Source organism: Urocampus carinirostris, chromosome 12 (assembly GCF_059441175.1).
Source record: "Urocampus carinirostris isolate Australia breed hairy pipefish chromosome 12, RoL_Ucar_1.0, whole genome shotgun sequence".
NCBI lineage: Eukaryota > Metazoa > Chordata > Actinopteri > Syngnathiformes > Syngnathidae > Urocampus > Urocampus carinirostris.
The window spans coordinates 28,258,775-28,275,028 of record NC_142360.1 but is presented as its reverse complement, the minus strand read 5'-3'; the positions used below and the strand labels follow the sequence as shown (position 1 = coordinate 28,275,028).

At 41.3% G+C, this 16,254-nt stretch overlaps 1 protein-coding gene across 1 annotated transcript in view; it reads right to left on the bottom strand.

Annotated features, from left to right (window-relative positions):
* The window catches only part of LOC148355409 (ephrin type-B receptor 1-B-like), an 80,641-nt gene that overhangs the window by 16,431 nt on the left and 47,956 nt on the right, over window positions 1–16,254 (bottom strand). The window contains exons 10-14 of the mRNA XM_088350172.1: window positions 11,629–11,794; window positions 10,027–10,132; window positions 8,037–8,098; window positions 4,262–4,459; window positions 3,261–3,508 (exon numbers count right to left, since the gene is read on the bottom strand). Of these exons, the coding sequence (XP_088206298.1) occupies window positions 3,261–3,508; window positions 4,262–4,459; window positions 8,037–8,098; window positions 10,027–10,132; window positions 11,629–11,794 (780 nt within the window). The remainder of the gene's footprint in view (window positions 1–3,260; window positions 3,509–4,261; window positions 4,460–8,036; window positions 8,099–10,026; window positions 10,133–11,628; window positions 11,795–16,254) is intronic.

Genomic DNA, 16,254 nt, shown 5'->3' with positions numbered 1-16,254 from the left:
GGAACTATGATGTGAGGAGGAAAGGGCGGGATTTCCAGACTAGTGAGCTGGTTTTGGGTCTACACCCCAAATTCGGCTATCAGTGGGACATACCGTGCAGGGTCCTTAAACAGGTGGTGGAGGTAGTGCTGTTCCCTCTGGGGCAGACGGCTTGCCCTGCATAGGGACAGACTGGCTCAATACCGGGGCACTGGGACTCCTGTTTTTGAGGCGGGGTCTGCTTCACCTAATGTTTTGGGATAGGCTGGGGATCGGGGTTCCACACACTCCCCCGAGGACATTCAACTGCTGGGGGATGGACTTGGCCAAGCCCAGGGCCGACCCTAGAGAGTGAGGCGATTACCAAGGCGTTTGGAAATTTTTTGTGCTCATCCCTCGGGAATAGGGGCTTTATAAAAAGGAAGGCAGCTTAATGTCGGTTGCTTTTGTTGCTGTTGTGTGTGTTGACGCATAGACCCTTTAAGATAGGATGTGTCATAAAAGAAGGGGGAGGCGACAGGTGCGTAAGTTTTCTGCTTTAATGTCAGTCTGTGTGTGTTGGTTGAACTGTGTGTTATTAAGATCAACAGTAGCTCGTGTGAATGCTTATACCGCTTGTTATTTTGTTATTAAATTGACGACAAGACTTAATCAGCAACTGAGCGCATCATTGATCACATCAAGGGACATTACCATATTATCAACAATAATCATCCTGTGGCTCAGTTTTGTGTGTTTGTGCATGTTTGTGTGCACGAGTGTGTGGATAGAAATGTGTCCAAAGATAAGGACCGAGTCAAGAGAGGTCACACTGGGCATCAAACAGTTTCCCCTTTCTATTTTCTTTTCAAGCCGTTCATAGAAAGGGGGCCAATCGGACAGGGGATCCAATAGAACAGGGGACTAGCAGACGGACGGAGTGGTGGAAGAACAGGAGTTAAAAGCCTTTGAAGAGAAAATGTAGTGGGAAAAAGCAGGGGGTTGTTTCTCTCTTTGTCTTTTACTGGACAAGCTGCTGAGCCACACTCTGCCATCTGTTTCTCGGTCGGGGGTGTATCATTTTTTGGTGCGTTTTTTTTCCCTTTTATAACATTCAACCATAAAAAGACAAATATCTCGAACGCTAATTTTACCCAAAACAGACAAACTCACATCCAAATGTGGTTTAATTAAAATTAAAATTATCATTGATTACAATATAGTGGGCCCATGGCGGCCTAGTTGTTAGTGTGTCTGCGGCCCAGTCCTGAGAAAATTGGTTCAAATCCAGCAACCAACCTTACTGGGCAGAGTTTGCATGTCTATGTGTGCCCTGCGCCTGCCTGGCAACCAGTTCAGTGATGTCCCACCCACTGCTATAAGATAGCTTCAAGTACACAGTGAAGGATTTTATACATTTGACTATAAGGGATTTTGTACGATCAAATACAAATTACATTTATTGAATGCAATGAAGATTTTCACAGAGAAGGCTTAAGTTCAATGACAGGTCACGCCGTTCCGAATACGAATGTTTTGTTTAGTTCTGTTGATAACAGGATTCTGACGGAGAAGGCCAGACGCAGGACGCCAGGGACTGATTTGATAAACGCTCGGGGTCCAGACATCGAGGAGACGAGGTGGAGCCCACGTGGGGAGTGTCTGGCCCGCCCATGGGAGGAGCCGGGGCGCCGGCTTGCAGAAAAAGGCGTGGGCCGGGGTGTAGATCGAGAAGATTGAGGGAGAACGAGAGAGAGGCTCGACGAAGACTCGAGTGACACTAATTCGGCTAATTCGATGGAGTTCAGTCAGTTAATTTGTTTAAGAAATTAAATCTGCCCCCGTGTGGAAGTGCCGGTCTCTTGTCCGTCTTTTCACAGAAATAAACAAGCACGCATTGTTAGGACAGAATGTATGTTGTGTGGTTAATGGAGTCAGATAACTAATTCAAACAATTTGGTAAACGATACGTTTTAATATATTTATTTCCTAACAACAGTCATTGATGATCTGAAACACCAACCTTTATAAGCACTTCATGACTACAAGCAACAATGTTACAGGCTTGTAGTCATTGAGGCTGACCACTTAATGGGGATGACTGTGGAGGTGTTGAGGCAGGAAGGATTTCTTGCACGTGACTAGGTCTGGTTGAAGATCATGGTGAAGAATGTATATATTGTTATTTGTTGAACAAATGTGGCAATTTGCTGTTATTGTATTCTGGTCAAAACAATTTGTTATTTAGAATATATTATCTAATAGTACAACTCTGTTATATTTTAGCGTCAAAACAAATTACCGTAAATTCCGGACTATAAGCCGCTACTTTTTTCCCAAATGTTCAGCCCTGCGACTTATTCAGTGAATCGGCCAATTTATGGAATTTTTCTAACGGCCACCAGCAACGCTAGAGTATAAAAGGTAAGATTAAGACCAGTAGAATATGGGCGCCAAAAAAGACTGCAACCTCTAAGCTCAAGCATACATTGTCTGTAAACTTAAGGCACGTTTCGATAATGAGGCAGACGCCCTTGATGGCGATAGTTATGAGGAGGAAGTTGAGGACGATCTTCCGTGAATTTCACAATTACGGGATACTCTTTTCTAACAGGCATGTTTGATACATTGCGAGCGCGATCCTACTAGCGTGTTGGTACCTTTCAAAGGCACGGTTTGGGATGAAAGTTATATTATTATTATTAAAGCTTTGAAAACTCTCTCGGTGTACCGTCTTTCTTCGTAAATATGTGTAACCATGTATAATATGTATTTGCAACTGTATATTTTTGTAATGTATTTATTTTAGAGATTTATTCTTTTATGTGTTCTACGGACGAATCAAAAAGAAGGGGCGGCGCACACGCGGGCTGATGGGAATTGGGTAAAGCTGAGTTACCGGTAGATCTGTCTGTTGTCGCAGCGGACAATAGTGGATATATATTTTTCCCACCCTTAACTTTGGAAATATACATTTTGTTTCCTTGGATTACTTTCAACGGGACCCGGACTTTACAAGTCTGCATCATACGTTGATTACGGGTATCATTTTCCATTTACGATGCCAACTGTGACTTCAAAATTATGTACTATCTATGCAGTGACGATCGGGAAGCTTACAGCCCGGTCTGGGATAAAGTTGCGATTGTATCATAAGTTTTGATGCGGGCGCATGCGGCATATACATGGGTGCGGCTTGTGTAAGAACAAAAGTAGCAGATCACCTAAAAAATGGTGGGTGAGGCTTATAATCAGGTGCGCTCTATGGTCCAGAATTTACGGTAGTGTGTGATGTAACTTACCCTGAGAAATGAATCCAGAGCTCCGTTTTCCATAAATTCAGTAATAATCATTGTAGGCCTGCTCTTGGTCACCACACCTTCTAGCCTGATTATGTTTGGTTGGTCGAATTGGCCCATGATTGAAGCCTCAGACAGAAAATCCCGCCGCTGCCTCTCACAGTAGCCAACCTTTAAAGTCTTGATGGCAACAGGAATTTCTCTTTTTCCCAAAGGCTTCAGTCCGCCCTTGTACACCTCTCCAAACTCACCTAAGAGAGAACACAGTACACTTAATGGTGCAAAACCATTATTTTGCAATGCAGGGAATCACAGGTAGTGCTTGTGCACACAATCTTCAGGAAAAGAATAGAGCAAGATGATTAGCAAGATTTCCGGTTAAGTTGCATAGCTACAAAATCAAAGGTGTATGCTGTCATGATTCTGCAGTGGACCCAAACGCAGGAGATATTACAAGGTGCTCAAAAAGAATGGCATATAATCACAAAATTAGTCAACTAAGTAACAAACAAATGGTCAATGAACAGCTAAACTATCCAAACCAGAAAACAAAAACCACGATGACACTAGAAATCCCCAATAGGTGGGGGATATGGTTAGGAAGAATCAAGTTGTAGAAGCTTCGTAGGCAGAATTCATTCCCATCGCAACTTGTTTTTCAAAACATTTTGCTGTCCACAGTTACACAACTGTTCAAACGTTTGGGGTAACTGAGACAATTTTGTGTTTTCCATGAAAAAGTCACACTTCTGTTTACCACGTTAAAAATGTTTGAGATGTATTTATGATCAGTTTATTGTTACCTTCTTTAAAAAAACAAAACAGTACATTTATTTTCTTGTTACTTTTGACCCCATGTTTTGTTTTTATACATCATCCGTTTTTTCAAGCACCAATGGCTTATGATCATGCTTCCCTGCACTTGGGTCCCTCCGCAAAAGTAAAATGTAAGTTGAAAACAAACAGTAATTGTACTATGCACTAAATCCTAGGACAGTGCTTACCTGAGCCAATGACTTCCTCTATTTTCACACATGAAGGATCAATTTCCTTAGCGAACTCTCGAACAGCCTCGTTGGGGTCTTCGTAAGTGAAAGGGTCGATATATATCTTGACTCCCGTTGAACTGTGACCATCGGACAGGGTTGGGAAAGTGACTGTAGGTGCGGGGTCACTAAACATGTCCGTTCTCAGCGTCACCTCTGACAAAAGAGGAGATAAGCACAATTTTAGATTTTGTACACAAGATTCTTGAAATATTTTGGAAAAGTTTGACTCGAGCAGGCACGGAGAGTTAACACTTTGTATTTGTTTGTATTCAGCCAGTATAAGCCATAAACATGATAAATACAAGAAATCATTTGACACGCGACTCTCAATAATGATAATACAATAGATGTAAAAGAATAGAGTAATAAAAATACTGTAGTGCATACAAGGTAATTATATAGAATAGTTTAAAAAGAAAGACTATGTAAATAACAAGACTAGAGTAGAATAGGTCGAAGGAACGCAGTTGGCATAATAATCCATCCATCCATTATCTGCACCGCTTATCCTCAGTAGGGTCGCGGGGGTGCTGGAGCCCATCCCAGCTATGTTCGGGCAGTGGGCAGGGGACACCCTGAACTGGTTGCCAGCCAATTGCAGGGCACAAAGGGACAGAAAATTCGCTCTCTCATTCACACCTAGGGACAATTTGGACCAGCCAATTAACCTGATATGCATGTTTTTGGAATGTGGGAGGAAACTGGAGTGCCAGGAGAAAACCCACGCAAGCACGGGGAGAACATGCAAACTCCTCACAGGAGGTTTTATCTCACGATCTCAGAACAACTGTGCCGCACACGCGCTAACCACTGCGCCGCCGTGATGCCCTTGGCATAATAATACTATACCGGTACATAATAACCTAATCATTTCTCGTTGAACATGCGGATAGCGGAAGGGTAAAAACTCACTTTAATACGTGTAGTCTTGCTCACAATGGAGCGAAGACGGCAACCTGATGGCAGGTAATCAAAGTACCTGCGAGCAGGGTGACTGGGATCGTCTATAATTTTTAGTGTCCGTTTTCTCGTACGTTTGACGTAGATACTATGCAGGGACGGGGGGCTAGTACCTATTATTTCCTCTGTCGTCCTCACTACTGATTCCATCTTTGACCATTCCTTCTCATTGACGCGACCAAACCAAACTGTGATTGACTTAGTTAAAACGGATTCAATGATAGCACGATAAAAATTGACTAGAATGAATTGACGGACTCCGAATGATTTGAGTTGACGGAGGAAGTAGAGCCTTTGTCTGGCTGACTTTAGAATATCAGTAGCATTGACAGTCCATGTGAGGTCAGCTGACAATTAAGTACCCAGAAACTTGAATGAATGGACCAGTTCCACCTCACTACCATTAATTGACAGTGATTTGCACAGATTCAAGAGATTGTGAGTCTGATGTGTGACAGGAATTGTGGTTTTTTTTTCTTTGGACACTCAGTAGAAGCACAAGTGTTTGTGTTTTTTGATTCAAGACAAAAAGCTAAGTTGAACGTGCAGGATAAAGAGCCCAGTTTCACAAATATCCCAAAACACGCACAGATGGCTGTAAGTAAACAAAGCATTAGACCATTCCAAAGTAGCCTTCAATAATCAACCTCATTCCCAAAACATGCATTTCAGGTTGATTGGCCAGTCCAAAATTGTCCCCCGGTGAATGAGCGAGTGAGTTCTCTGTCTCTGTGTGCCCTGCAATTGGCTGGCAACCAGTTCGGGGTGTCCCCTGCCCACTGCCCAAAGATGGCTGGGATGGGCTCTAGCAACCCCGCGACCCTAATGAGGATAAGCGGTACAAAAAATGGATGGATGAATGTTGTGAAAGTTTGGTTCCCTGCTAGTTCAAGAAAATTGTGCTAGCTAGTATTTTCTGCTGCTTTTCCCCACTTTTTACTAAAGCTCCTTTGGTTTAGAGCTCTTTTCAACTGCAAGTTCTTCTGCTTGTCTACCCGTTTTGTTGCATTGTGTGCAATGTTCCCTGTAATTTTCCACGGGTCTGAGCGTTCACACAAAGTCGGTGAGCAACGCTTGAAACAACAGTGAGCAACAGCAATCCCAAGTGTTGCAACTAAATCATGATCAAGTGACATTTTGCTGAGTTTCCGGCAATGCAAAATTATTTTTCTCTTTTGAATGAATTGACTCATGTACTATTGCAAAGGTTGTACGGCCTAAAAACGTCTTTTGTTCTTACAATTCTTTCACAAGATATCCATTTATTTTCATTTCCTGATATATTTTGTCGCATAATATTAACATTTTTGGGGGCTTATTTAGTCGGTTGTAAGATACAGAACTGTACTTAATCACATTTTTTAATGGAAGTACAATGTTGGCAACAAGATTCACTTGATATCATTGGAAATTATTTGAATGCAACACAAACTTTTTCCTCTTTTTTCGTGTTTTTTTTCTACTTTTTTAAAAATTCCTTTAAAAAAATCTCATTGTGTTTATTGAAATGAAATGAAATGAAATGAAATGATCTGCATTTATATAGCGCTTTTCAAGTCAATGACTTCCCAAAGCGCTTTACATTAAGCTTCACATTTCCCAATAGCGGCCGTGATCTGTGCAGCCATGTAAGGCGCTAACCTGCTTATTGGGGGTATTGGGGGTTCAGTGTCTTACCCAAGGACACTTCGGCATGTAACACGGACAAGCCGGGATTCGAACTGGGATCCTTTAATCCTAAAACGATCGCTCTACCTCCTTTTATTGTTACTGTTACTTTTCTCTTTTTGTTCTCTATTTACTTTTTTCCTACATTTCTTTCTTTTCTTTTTTTCTGTCTTTTTTCTAAATTTTTCCTTCTTTTTTTCTCTTCCTTTTGTTTCTTTTTTTCTCAGCTTTCCACTACTTATTCATTTTAGTATTTTTTTCTTTTGTGTTCTATGCCCCCCTTCCTTTAAATCATTTTGTGCATAATTTTACATGATATTTGGTCATGTTGGGATTAAAGAAGCAAAAACAACCCGAAGATCCGTTTAGGACCCGAAAGAGCCGGTTCCTTTTAGTGAGCCGAGCTGAAGAAGCCGGTTCCTGACAAACTCTACTAACTTTGCTCAACTTTGTTCTACTTTGACTCGACTTCAAAATACCGCATTTAGAACACAACGTCAGGGGAACCCGTCTATTTTTACCTTCATGCACTGTAACTTTGACTTAATTCGCTTCTTAATTAGTGATTTTGAGCCCTCATTTTTGTGTGCTGGCTAGATTTTGCGCTGAGAATGTGCGAGCAGTGCGCAATTGCGCACCCGCGCAGCTTAGAGGGAACACTGATTGTGTGTAACTTTAGCTGATTTGTACCACTGAATATCTGACTGACGCCACGGACGGGGATCTGTATTGTTCTTACTGAAACACAGCATGGAATTAACATTAAACAATCTACATTAAACAAGGTTTTTTGTTTCCCTTTTGAGCACTTGTAATTGAAATAATTGGAAAGTTAAAGAAGAAATAAAATACTGCATGTTGAAGTTGATCTGTTTCCTACCTTGTTGAATCATTCTGAATAGTTATAAATCATTAAAAATCAGTTCTCAGGTAAAGAATAAGTAAGATATAAAATCAAAGTAATCAATTCATTAAAAATCTTGTTTCGGAAGTGCGTTATCAAGGTTGCCCTCTGTGTTACTCCGTGGCCTTGAAGGTGCTCAAAAAGGTTGGAGAGGACCCGAAAGTTGTAGAGGCTGCACTCAGCATGGTACATAATTACCTCCTCCTCCATTGTACTGATGCAGCTTATCACCAAATGCGGTCTCTTTTAAATGCCTTCTCCTGCAAAGAAGAAAAAAAACAAGATATTTTCTTAGAAATGAGTGTACTATAGTAAGAACTGCAAGGATACCCTGATTTTCCAAATCTTCTTTTCGTACCTAAAATTCAGATTTGATTTGTCATGATTTGCCCATTCCCCTCACCTATGACCGCTCGTTTGGCTCTAGCTGCTGCTCGTTTCCTGATTGGTTTCCTTCCTATTTAAACTCAGTACTCTCATTCACTCCTTGTCAGTCCGTCAGCGAACCTCCGCACTTGCAGGGCAAGCATTTTTTGACTCTGGCTCCCGTTTTGTTCCCGACCTGTCATGTATCCCGCATCCTGTATCCGATATTGATCCCCCGTCCCTGGCTTCCTGATTGTCTCTGATCTCTGACCATGCTCCGATCTCCCGTCGCGGCTGCTCCACTCGTTTCCGCCCTCCGACCACGCTCCGATCTCATGGGCTTCCTGCTTCTCCTTCCCAGCAATCGCTGGCGTTTGTTTTCCCGCGCGTGACTTTTCCGCTTCTGCAATAAAGCTTATTGTGAAACATTACGCGTTTGGGTCTACCATCTGTTCGGGTTCTGACATCATTCATATTTGACCAAACAATTTATATATTTAATATCATAACTCAATTAGTCTTTGCTGATCCGAACACGGAAGTGGATCTTCCGCAGCGAGCGATGGCGGTGTCAGGGACTGAAAAACAGGTCGGTAGCCGGGACTGGGAGAGCAAGGCATGGTCGAGGTCGGAAACGAGTCGGAAGCCAGAACGGGAGAGTTGACGTAGTCGGGGACAAAACGAGGTCGAAAGCCGGGACGGGAGAGCAGATGTGGTCAGGATCAAAACGGGTCGTAGCCGGGTACTCGACAACTCTATAAGATGTGGTGTATATCGTTTAATGTTTTTTACTTCTTTAGCAAATCATCACCGCCGTAAAATTGATTCAAGTGTGCAGTTTGAGCACGGGTCGGGAACCTATGGCTCGCGAACCGTAATTGGCTCTTTTCATGACTACATATGGCTCAGAGATAAAATAGAACTTGTGCAATTGATCAATATATCGTTTACGCGAAGCCGATACATTACTGGTGAACATTGGGTTCACTCCAGTATATACGTATATAAGACACAATTTCAACTACAGTTTAAAGTCAAAGTGGCATACCAACAGACCCTGTTGTGGCTGAAAATCACCAAATAATTCTAAAATGGAAGCTTCTATTGTATCATTGTTAGAAATATTGTATTAATGTTGTGTTAACACAGTGCATTATTTTCTATCTATTGACTTTAATTGAGGTCCCCCAATGCACATATGAGAAACAGCCCTGAAAGTACTTTTCAGTAACCCACAAATCAATTTATGCACCTGAATTCAACAGCAGTGTAAAACATTTGTCAAAAATTCAACAGTCACAGTCAGGTTTGGTTTCCTCTCTCATGTCTGAGTTGTAATCTGGCACTATTCTCCACAGTATGGTTGCCCTGGCGCTGTCGTCTAGAAATATGGGGCTCACGTTTAACGTGACAAAGACCTCATTAACGTTTTCTTTTGGCGCAGTAGTAAATACGTGCTCGTCTTTGTAATCGCCGTCTTGAATGTTCACATGATGCGAAAACACGTGACTGAAAAGAATGGAGCAGAACTGAAAACGACACAGCTGAAAATGGCATCAGGTGTGCTGGGGAACAATGCCATTGGCGTTCTGCAGCCATTGGCATTGTCGCAAAATTCCCCACGCAATTGGCGCTAGGTGTGTGCCAGCCTGCTGGGCTTAAATTGTAGAAAATATAATGACTTCATTTTTTGGTCATTTTTAAGTCTGCTGCTTAAAATCAGGTGCAGCTTGTACAAAGATAGAATTGAGTTTTGTTATTAAATTTGAGCAAATGTAAATTAACGGTACGTGACAGTACATTTTTGTAAGACGTGTATTACCTGGTACAAACGATGGCAATGGCTACCAAGGAAACGATGCAAACTCCGCCCACTAAGGAGCCAGCGATCAAGGAGAGCTGCTGTCCAAGCTCTGACTTGTACTCATCTGCAATACAGGCAAAAGTACTTCAATAAAATGCAATTTTTAAGTACCTTCCCCAGAATAATTTTACGCTTGACTAACTTCATTGTGATATGTTTCAGAAGATCCCACATAAACAGTGCTAGGACTAACACGTTACAACGGAAACAATTCCTGGAACGCAATTACTGTTTTCGCTCACAAGTACTATAACCCCTTAATAATATTTGTAACTCTACTCTCAATACTAGATAGTGTGTTAATATTTTTCTTTCATTCCAAAAAGAAAAAAAAAAGTCAAGAGATATATAGAAACACAACAAAAATAATACTGTAATACTATAATACAAATATACGACTGCAGAAACATGACAACGGATTTACAAAAAACTTCCACTTTATTGAATATTTACACGATATACTTTCGTTGTAGAAATGTGTAGTATATCTGTAGTATTGTTGTAACCTGTAGTTGTATTTTGTATTATAGTATTACTGCAGTGGTATTTTTGTACTATTTTAATAGACGATTTTTTGAAGTATGTCTACAATAGTATTTCTGTAGCTTTTCTGTGGTGATTCCAATAACTTCCAAAGTGTATTTCTGTAACTTTTCTGTAGTTTTTAGTAGTATTTCCATAGTAGTATTTAGTATGTCTGTAGTAGTATGTCTGTTGCAGACACACAAAGGGACGATGGGGAAAGAGTTAGCGCACACGTTTTTGTCACGGTTGCCATGGCGCCCAATTGGTCCCCGCTGGGTGGCGCCAGGTTCTGTCCCGGTTGCCACGGCGCCCAATTGGCCCCGTCCATGGACACCTGCTGAAACACGTTGACAGATTGCTCCCTGACTACGTAAACGCTGTCTTGTGAGTCGCCTGGTGTCGGAGCATCTGCAAAACTCCTGATAAACTCTGTTGTGATATGTCAAGCCTGTGAATCCCTGTTTTTGCTTGTGTTTTTTGCTCTTGTTTTGCCAAGCCCTGTGAATCCCCATTTTGCATGCATCTTTTGCTTTTGTTTTGCCAAGCCCTGTGAATCTCAGTTTTTGCCTGTGTTTTGGCTCCTGTTTTGTTCTCGCCCCGATCTGTTTGATTTTGTCCACTTCCTCGTTCCGATCAATCTACTTCCGTGACCAACATTCCCTGGATCGAGTGTGCGCTCATTCCTCTTCTCTCCAATAAACTGAGTAACGTTACGCGATTGGGTTCTGCTTCCTGTTTCCTGACAGTTTTCTTCTATTTATTTTAGTATGTTGCTATTTCAAAGCAGTTTCAGGGTGTTGGCTTATATGCGAGTATATACAGTAATCTTTTCAACCGGATAGTTACCTTTTGGTGCCAGTAATCTGGAGAGAACTGTGTTATTTGTTATTAAACAAAGTAATTAGCAATAGGTTAATGCTCTTCAGTAACGCGGCCAACAATGCACATGAGACAGGTAGATTAAAATTCCCAGCCTATTTATTCATCTCCTATAGCTTAATTTTGCATGCAGCCTCTACTCTTCCGCACACTTACCATCAGCGAGCGTTTGGAAGAGCATCTCTTTGCTGTAGGCCCCGTAGCCGGCCACAGTGCGAGCCCTCACCTGAACCAGGTAGCCCGTGCCAGGCTTCAATCCTTCCAGAATTACAGCGGGGCTCTCGCTCTCAACTACTGAACTGTTTGACACCGATAGTTGAGACTGTGGGGACAAGTTAAGACGGATTACACTTACGAAAAAGAACAGTGATCCTCAGCGGACTGTTTAGGAACGGTACAGAAAAAACAACAATAGCCGCTAACTAACTAAAGGGAACAACAAAATATAAGAACAATAAGAACAGAAGTCCAATACAATGGTATCATTCATAAACACGTGCGCGACCCTACCCCATAAAAGGGATATTTCAAATCAAAGGAATTCATACCTGTCAAGCTCCAGGGCTCCATGCCCTTACAAATTGTCGTATTTTCCCTTACAAAATACAAAATAATCTCTCACCATATTTTTTTAAACGTGTTATTTATGTAGTTGAACATGTTATATTGTACATGTGTTTCGTTATATCATATATATTGTTCATTAACATTCGGTTGTGAGATATTGAGTTGCTCGACGTGAATGAGGTTAATTATAAGAAAAGTTCAAAAATGAAGTAGCTTGGACGTTTACTGTAGAAGGAAAAAACACATTCAAATATAATTTAGTAGAATTTTCTTATTCAAATTATGAATTCATTTTCTGCATTCAATTATTGTTGGTAATATACTGATTAAAGGGATAACCACAAACCTGTCTTTTTTCTTTTTCTCCTTTTATACTTCCTTTTTTCTTAACTTCTTTATACAATACAATAATTCGTTTTCTACGTTTAATGCTCAAATTGCACAATGTCTGACCATTTCCTGTTTCATGCTGACTATTTTTGCACTATGATGACTTTGTACCAAATGCAATATTGCACAACCGTTACGATACCAACGTTATCACGACAACCCTGTATGTAACATCCCACATGCCGACATTTCTTGTGTAAATACCATGTAAATTATAACTATAGCCTTATCCCCCTTGTCTTATAACATTATCTTCTCTGTTCCTTTATCTTCTTGCTCATACCTCACTATGAAAGTGTAAAACTGGAGTGTCATGCCCAATTTCGTTGTCGCAATATGTTAGCCCATTTGTAACAATGACAATAAAGGTATATTCTATTCTATTCTATTCTATTCTAATATAATGCATCAAAGCAAGTGAGCCGTTTGAGATCCGGCTCTCTTTAATGAGTTGAGCCGAAAAAGCCGGTTCTCTAAAAAGAGACGGACTTCCTTTCACTAACAAATACCACATGAAATCCGATGTTGAATGATGCATGATGGGAAATCCCTATGCGGCAGACGCATGCGGACAGTAGCATCAAACCGCTCGCTTCGTTTGCAATGAAAAAAAAAAGATGCCGAGATAGAGGCTTCCGCGGCGAACTCGTTTGATTTGATTGATTTGCCGTTTCGTGATAGTCGGTGTATACGGGATGGTACCCATAATTGACAAATTTGCGTTTTTCCGTACAGATTTTCTTGTACGTCGTACACGTCTTAAAATGCATCATAAAAATACTTTGTACGGCAAAAAACGTACAGGTTGACAGGTATGTTATCAACCCATTCCTTGACTTTGTTAAGTTCTTATCATTTCTGCCTGTAATTCCTGTAAATTTGTACCTGAGCCTCATATTGTGGTGTCTTGAGCACACGGAATATATTTTAATTTCAATTATACATTACACGAGTCATCTCTACACAATAAATAAGTTATCAGGCGGTGCATATTTGTGGACGGATGCTGCAGCCATGTCATGGTGCGGAACATATCTCTAAAGAGCAGCGGCTTTGTGTGACAAATTGCTAAATAGTCTGGACCGTGAGTCCCACACCAACCCGGCCGATAACTCAAATGACAATCCCCTCCTTTGCATATAGAGCTTCTGCTTCATCCTTTGAAAGCTATCTTACATGACTTGTATATGAATTTATTCAAATAGCTTTGTGTCTGCATCAATTCACTCAGATGAGCAAATCAGTTTCACCTGATTTGCATGTAGTGTTCATTTTTAATTTGTATTTTTTCAGATAGTGCCGTTGTAATCATGGGGGTTTTCATGAATAAATGTTTGGTTCCTTTCGATTGGAAGTCTCACGTTACCCGAATCGATCCAACCCTCAGTAAGTATTTTCAGATTTTAAAACGTTTACTGCAGAAACAACTGTGAAACATATACAATTGTCATGATTGCTGATTTAGGGCACCGGTGACTGCCCGATTGGCGCCAACAGCCCTGAGCGCTGATTGGTTCAAAGACTCTTTTTAAACCCCCGGCTTCCAAGAGGAAGCTGTCAGACCGTTTGCGAACCTATGCTCCCAGCTAGGCAATCTCATACCTTCCGACATTTTCCTGCCCTGTTTTCTCCTGCCTGATACCTGTCGCTGACCTGTTTCTGGACCTGTTTCTGCCCTGCTCTGCCATCCCGACCATCGACATGATTTGCCCCGTTTCCTGCCTGATACCTGTTGCCGACCGCTTTTCTGGACTCGATACCGCCCTTGCTCTCCCGTCCCGGCTAGTGACCAGTATTCCTACTGTCTACGATTATCCTCGCTCGACACAGAAGATTCAGATTCAGATTCAGATTCAGATCTACTTTATTGTCATTCTAGTACACGTGTATACAGAACGAAATGTCGATACATCTGACCCGCACAGTTTCCTTCAATGTACAGATATAAGTAAAAGTTGTATTGTATTATGGCTACGTATAGTATTTTACCATAGTGCCGATAGTGCAAGAGGAGTAGCTAACCGTATGTGCAGTCAGGTTAACAAGTCAGGTAAACAGTAACATTAACACTGTAACAATAACGCTGTAAGTACAATAGTGCAGAGAGCAAATGTGAAGTGCCACTTCCGCGTTCCTGCCACCTGCTACCCCTGTCCGTTGATCATCGGATCGTGGAAACAAGCATTGCTCTCCCTCGTTATAAATAAAACTGAGTAAACGAACGCTACTGGGTCCTGTCTCCGTTTCTGGCTTGTGACAGAAGTTTGGGTGGCACACTGGCTCTTAGGCGGAGGATTTGGAATGCGGGTACTTAGGTAGAGATAATTTAAGTTACTTGTAGCATAATAAACTGCACGCTACGCCACATGTACAGGCAGACGTGTTCATACATGAAAGGGATTTAAGTAACGGCTTCAATGTAGCCTAATTTAGTGGAGTAAGAGTAGTGTTTTCTTCTTCACATATTTCCCTAAGTAAATATTGGTACTAAACAAGTACTTGGGATCAAAACTTCACCAATCTCCACCAATTTCCCCAAAGTGTCACTTCTATATGTAGATAGTGAAGCCCCTATGTCTCTAACACAGTGTCCTTGAAAACTATCAAAGTTTATGCCTGGGTGGTGACTGACAGGCACACTTTTAGCAACCCTCCCCACCAGGCCCGCGGCGGCATCCCACCTGCCAGGCAGAAGAGAGGGCAAAATCTATGTGGCAACCCCTAAAAGCTAAAAAACGACAGAGGCAAACAAGGAAGCACAGGGCGGTGAGATTTTTTTTTTAACCACAGAAAAGAACAATGCTAAGTACAATTAGCGTGGCCAAGCAGTCTGCTACTGTGACAACACTACAAATTGTCATAAACACATGCAAAAAGCTCACCCTGCAAATGTAAATATGTAACTGTTCCTGATCAAAAAAACTGTAAACCAGGTGTCACTGTGGCAACAGAGAAACAAATGACACTTTATTAGCATAACTGACTTTAGTTTCAAAATATTGTGCAATAGAAGATATTCTAGTTCTCTAGTTTGACTCTCTTGCTTTTGTTCTGAAGTCATTGTAAAAGAAATATTTCTATATTTTTTACTGTTTTCAATGTAGTTATCTAATATAATTGACATTTTTTTGGGGTTTTAAAATATTTGGATTGTGTTGGTCTTAAACATAAACTAACTCAAGGGGGAAGAGTTAAACTGTTCAAAGATCATGACATTTCCAAGCGAAAAGTATCAGATGGGTATTGATACTATCTTGTATTTACTTGGATCGGAAAAATACAGTACAGACGCTCCCCTACCTAAGAACATTCGAGTTACGAACAATGACACATACGAACATTTTTTGGGGGGATGTCAAAAAATATCCGGACATTGCTGTAACATTGTAAAGTTCAATTTTTTATTGTGTGCACCTTTTTTTGAGTAGAGGACAGTGCAGTAGTGCTTCTTTCCGCCGTGTGGCGCTGTAAGAGGTCACCCAGCATCCAACCCGAAGAAGAAGTCCAGCTTCTACTTCCTGATTTGTGTTTATACACACTGCACTGTATCTCTAGCACGCTAAGAACTTTGACGTTTTTATTGTTTAATATCTCGTGCATCCATTTGATGTGGTTGGTGTAAAGCTTAAAGAAGAGGCGAGCCATTTCCTTCAAAATAAAAGTGGGATAAGAAAGCTCGATGTGGTTGAGAAAATGGTTGGATCGCTTTTTTCGTCCACTTTCTACCACGGAGGAGGAAGTCGCCTAACTTTTCCAAAAGTAAGTTAAACTTACCCCCACCAGCTCGGTGGCCTTGGGGGTATGGCGCCCGCCCCGAGACTGGGA